The sequence below is a fragment of the Chrysemys picta genome, chromosome 2 (genome assembly GCF_011386835.1).
Source record: "Chrysemys picta bellii isolate R12L10 chromosome 2, ASM1138683v2, whole genome shotgun sequence".
Taxonomy (NCBI): Eukaryota; Metazoa; Chordata; order Testudines; family Emydidae; genus Chrysemys; species Chrysemys picta.
Window position 1 is genome coordinate 72,281,846 of NC_088792.1, and position 6,000 is coordinate 72,287,845.

At 41.4% G+C, this 6,000-nt stretch overlaps 1 protein-coding gene across 4 annotated transcripts in view; it reads right to left on the bottom strand.

The window, feature by feature from the left end:
• Window positions 1–5,702, bottom strand: part of ZNF385D (zinc finger protein 385D) — a 604,024-nt gene extending 598,322 nt beyond the window's left edge. The window contains exon 1 of one of the 4 annotated variants that reach the window (XM_065583474.1): window positions 5,378–5,702. In XM_065583474.1, the coding sequence (XP_065439546.1) occupies window positions 5,378–5,441 (64 nt within the window). In that variant the 5' untranslated portion in view covers window positions 5,442–5,702. Of the gene's footprint in view, window positions 1–5,153 lie in introns of all 4 variants that reach the window. The other 3 variants (XM_005297057.5, XM_005297059.4, XM_005297058.5) reach the window with 3 other exon arrangements.
• Window positions 5,703–6,000: the final 298 nt, after the last annotated feature.

Genomic DNA, 6,000 nt, shown 5'->3' on the forward strand with positions numbered 1-6,000 from the left:
CCAGTTGGGAAAGGTGTGTCAAAGAAGAAAAAGTGGACTGTGCATTATCCAAACATTCCATCAGCTATACGCCCAGTACCCCACGGAGAAGGACTGCCGGTTCCTGATGCACCAGAATCATTCTCACTTGAGTCAGACGAGGAAGAGGATGAAACTTCTGGTCCTGAACCATCAATGTCACAGGACCCACATTTTCTCCCATCCTCCTCCTCTGAACCACACCTCATAACACAAGATGAACTGAATGACCTTGTCAGGGATTTGGAACTAGCCAAGAGTAAGGCAGAGCTGTTGGGCTCCAGACTACAGCAGTGGAATCTCCTGGCAGGTGATGTTAGGGTTTCCATGTTCCGTGACCGTCAAAAGGATCTTGTCCCATTCTTCTTCTTGGAAGGTGACCTTGTAACCTGCAACAACATCGATGGTGTGATGGCAGCACTCAACATCATTCACGATCCAGATGAGTGGAGACTGTTCATTGATTCATCGAAGACGAGTCTTAAAGCTGTTTTACTGCATAATGGCAATGTTTTGCCATCAATTCCAGTTGGTCATGCAGTCCATATGAAGGAAACCTATGACAACATGAAACAACTTTTGAGGTGCATGAAGTATGACCAACATCAGTGGCAGCTTTGTGGCGATTTGAAGGTTGTTGCTCTCTTGCTTGGTCTGCAGACTGGATACACAAAGTACTGCTGTTTTTTCTGCGAATGGGATAGTCGTGCAAGAGATTCCCACTACATCAAGAAAGATTGGCCACTCCGACAGTCATTGCAGCCTGGGAGGAAAAGTGTTCAGCATCCACCACTTGTTGAATCAAGAAAGATTTTGTTACCACCCTTACACATCAAGCTGGGTCTGATGAAGAACTTTGTCAAGGCCATTGACAAAACACAAGCAGCTTTCAAGTACCTCTGTGGAAAATTTCCAAGGTTAAGTGAAGCTAAGATAAAGGAAGGTGTCTTTGTTGGTCCTCAGATTCGTGAACATCTTCGAGATGATGCATTTGACCATGCACTGCGTGGCAAGGAAAAAGACGGCATGGAAAGCCTTCCAGTTAGTGGCAATAAATTTTCTCGGAAACAACAAGGCAGACAACTACAGGTTGTTGGTGGAAAACCTCCTCAAGGCATACAAAAGCCTTGGTTGCAACATGTCACTAAAGATACATTTTTTGCAGTCTCATCTAGATTTTTTTCCACCAAACTGCGGAGCAGTGAGCGATGAGCACGGCGAGCGATTTCACCAGGACGTTGCAACAATGGAGAAACGCTATCAGGGCAAATGGAGCCCATCAATGCTTGCAGACTATTGCTGAACAGTGACAAGAGATGCTCCATTTAATGAATACAAGAGACAAGCCAAGAAGCGCCGAGTAGACACTGAATAGGACTAAACTATGTACATAATAGTTTTTTGCCTTTTGTTTCATAATAAATTGTATTTATATAAACCTTTTGCTGATTTTTAAAGTGTTACATAAACAGGACAAGTGAAATATTATCATGAAAAGCAACCATAAACACATGAAAAGACCTAGGTTTACAATTTATGATTAAAACTCTACTATCTACACAATACACATAGACATAAAATGTAAAAACTTAAATATCTTAGAAACAGTAGCCAATGAGTTGTTTTAATTGTCATATTTGAATTCAGCACATCAAAATACATAATGAATAACACATTTTATCTCTGAAGCAGACGACTTCTCAAAAATTGTAGACCAGTGTTACTTAAGGAGGTTGTGAGATCTGTGTCATTGGAGGTTTTTAAGAACAGATTAGACAAATACCTGTCAGGGATGGTCTAGATAATACTTAGTCTTGCCTCAGTGCCAGGGGACTGGACTAGATGACCTATCAAGGTCCCGCCCAGTCCTACATTTCTATTATTTCTATGCTTTACCCATGCACATTTGGTAATGAGTTGCTTCATAATAAAACAGCATGTGCTTGCATATACAGAGAAGAAAAATGTTGAACAATATTGAGTGTTTATGGCTTGATTCTGTGAGGTGCTGAGTTTTCTTAGTTCCTAGTAGGTTCACTGACAATTGAAGGTGCTCCGCATCTCACAGGAATATTAGAGCCTTCAAATGAAAATTTGGCAAGGAGATTCTTACTAGCAGAAGAAAAATCAGACAAATTATTTTGAATCCAAAGTTACATAGGCATATTGGGCCAGATCCTCAGATGGTGTAAATTGGAATAGATCTACTGAGGTCAAGACAGCCAAGACAATTTACACCAACTGAGTTTGTGGCCACCAGTTTTTGCTTCACAGCAAAGCAAGAGAACAGGAAGAAAGCATGATTTTCCAACTTCCTAATAGCTCCCTTTCCTACTCTGAGATGTGACTGATACTTGTTTCCCGCAGGACCTCTACAAATACCATTATGTTAATTCTATGCCTGCACCAATGAGCCAACAGTCCAAGTCTGTTTGCTGCTAAAAAAATAAATAAATAAAATTGCTGGAACAAGCACACATTGCAATGTTATTTAAATACATGCACACAGACATATAGACACATGCATACATATATACACACACATACATGTTTAAACTAACGTTATAATTTATATATTTATAACAATTTACAAGATTGCATATTTTATATGTGAGTGTGCATACACACTCTGCTTGCCTCTTTGTAATTCCTGTATTCTTTGTAACCTAAGCATTTTAAGTAGTTTCATTATACTGACAGAGAAATAATCAGTATTCTTAAGAGATGCTAACATTTATCTGAGGATGTCTCACTTAGAAAATAAAGTGTTTCTTTGAAGTTGAAGATTTAAAATTTAAAAAAAGTGTACTGGAACAACATTCTAAGATTTTTGTACACACATTTTCTAGTACTCAGTGCACCACATAATTAGCATTAGATCATACAAATTATCCTAACATTTGTCTTTGCCATCATTTGGGGCTGTGTACAACAAATGCTCTACATAAATAAAACTGATGCACTTTTCCAACTGAAGGCAGCAGAAAGAATGATTGTCTTTTTAAAATTCCATTGAAATGAAATAAGATACAAAATAGATGTGCACTTTTCCAACTGAAGGCAGCAGAAAGAATAATTGTCTTTTTAAAATACCATTGAAATGAAATAAGATACAAAATAGATGTGCTCCACTACGTTGTAGTTTAATATTAAACATTATTTATTGCTATTACTATTTATACAATGCCTTAGGTGTGCATGGATTTTACATAACATGTGTATTAAGAAAGTGTTCTCTCAGACTGACTGATAAACATGACACTATTTTGTGTTTTAGATTAGAATGAAAACAGATCAGAAGTTATAAAATGCTTATTTAAAATATCTAGTTTATTGTAAAATAATTTAAAAACTGTTTTAATCACACTAACATAGTCTAGTAAATATACACTTTGTCATAATGGCACAACAACATCAACCAAAGGCTCTCAGCTTGGCCTCATGCCTCACATAATAACATCTGTGGGTGAAATCCTGGCTCTACTGAAGTCAATGGCAAAACTCCCATTCTTTATTTCAGATTTCTATCTATGACTGGATTTGAACTCCCAGTGCTTGGGTGTGGTTCAGATTTTATCGCCAGTACATTCTCTTTTGAGCCATTCACGTTCTGGCAAAACTCTTCTTGACTTCAATAAGGCCAGGATTTCACCCTGTGTGGTTGGTTATTACAGAATATCCATGCATTCCGGAGTCTGACAACTTAAAGGGACACTACCAACTTAAAAAACATCACTGCTTTGTCTGAATTTTTCCACTACTGCTGTGACAAGTAACATTTTAAATTATTGTAACTGAACGAGATTAACAATGTTTGATGTATTTATATGGTTGCTTTGTGAACTTGATAGCTCTTCAAGCACATTTTCCATAGTTTCTCAAATGTAGTCTTATATACTCTGGCTCCTCTTTCAGTTTGTGAAAAACAGGGCAGACAGAAAATATATGTGATTGTAAAACCATGATTATTAGCAGAAGGATTTTGGTTCACGTATAATACCAAAAACAACTTTAAATTTTCATTTTTAAATGACTACTAGGTTTCAGGATGACAGCATGCATTTAATTTTCATAGCAAGTGCGTTCTTCAACAAAACACACTTAATATTGCTAAATTCTCACTCATTATGACACTGTCGTTACCAATGTAGCTATTCTTACACTGTACTATATATCTCTGAGAGAATACTTAAGGCTGCCTAGTGATCTCCATTGGAATAGCACCAAAGTTACTTTCTGGCAAAGACATCTGGCAACAAACAGCACAAATTACTGTAAAATGTGACATGTTAAGCTGCATCTACATAATTTAAGTGGTCCATTTTGGTCTTTTGTGGTTAGATACCCCAGATTCATACAAACACACTTATCTAATTTAGGCCAAATAGTGGTTTTAATACCCCACTGACAATGAACCACTACAAGGAATTCTAGACAGAATTCAAAACAAACTGACCTGTATCAATAAACTGTTGGTTTTGTTCATCAAAGCAGACAACAATGACGGCCAAGTATTACAGTAAGGAAATGGTACTTAACAGATTTGTCTTTGGGTAAAAGAATTCATCATTCAGTAAATGAGGTTATAAACCTGAACAATTATTTTCGATAGCTCATATAAAACTGCTCACTGCCTATATTTCCAAAGTGTGGAATGGCTTTCTGAAGAACTGTTAGCCCTTGAAATATGCATCTGCCTTCAAGTAACAACACAAGGAGAGTGTTTTAAAAAAATGCTTTCCAAACATTAAGATCGTTAACATGTGGGCCAATAAGAGTTTGAAGGGCTCTTCTAGATTTAATGAAGTTTGCCTGTTCATAAATACCCTTAAAAAATCCTTTTGAATCAAGTAAAAAAAGTCCCTATCAAAACACGATGTCAAAAGACATGTGAACACTGTTTTTGTCCCATCCAGCCTTGGGATGGAGTAAATAAAATGCATGAGCAGCAGCTTAAAGGAGTTTAATCACAGAGATGTCCCAGGACAGCTTTTGTCCCACAAGGCAAAGATGCTTATACAGAAATTACCCCAGATTCTCTGGGCGACAAAATAAGTAATCACGTTCTGCACAGACCTCAACACTTTAACCCTTCCCCCTCCCCGCGCCATACCAGCACTTTATTATTTACTCACCTAAAAGAAGAGGGGTTGCAAATGTCTTTGCACCTTTCAACAGAGGAAAAAATAAACAGCACCCGCTGCTGCTGCTTCACTAAGGAGAGACCTGGAATCTCTACCCTCCTCCGCTCGCTGCCGCCAGGAAATGCAGAGGATGGGGAGGGTCGTTCCCCCCGTCAGACACAGAGATGAGGACAGCCCACGTTAGGAAAGGGGGAGCCGGGGTCCCCCTAACTTACCGTTGCTGGGCTGGCATTTAGCTCCTGGCAGCTTTGCCCTCCTGCCCCCAGCTGAGTTCTTCATCCTCCAGGAGGCTGCCCCCTCCTGCCCCCCGAACCAGCCACGCAGGGAGGAGGGCGAGCAGCCTGGGACTGATGCGCACAGGGGAGAGCGGGACCAGCCTCGGGAGGAGAGATGCGGGGTGTGGGGGGAGCTTCACAGCCGCTCGTGCAGAGTGGTCCCGGCGGTCCCGCCTCCTCTCCGGCCGGGATGTCAATCAGCAGCGGGCGAGCTGGCCGCTGCCCGGCTCCTGGGCACTCGGCGCGGTGCCACCTCGGGGGAGGCAGGGCGCGGGGCCCGGGCTTAGCGCCTTGCAACTTGTTCCCCGCCTCCCCCGAGCGCAGTGAGCCGCGGAGACCCGGCTAAGCCGAACACCCTCCCTCCCCCCCCCCCCCCCGAAAATGATAGGGGCTCGCTGGGGTTCGGGGAGCGGGAAGCCGCTAGAACTAGCGCGGGAGATGGGGAGGGAGGCGGGAGCCTTGACAGGCAGTGCCAAGGCTCAGCGGCTACATTCCTCCCCTATGTTGTCTTCCCCTCTGGGCTGGGGGCGCAGCAGAGTGATAACCGCGGCCATCCTCTTCTT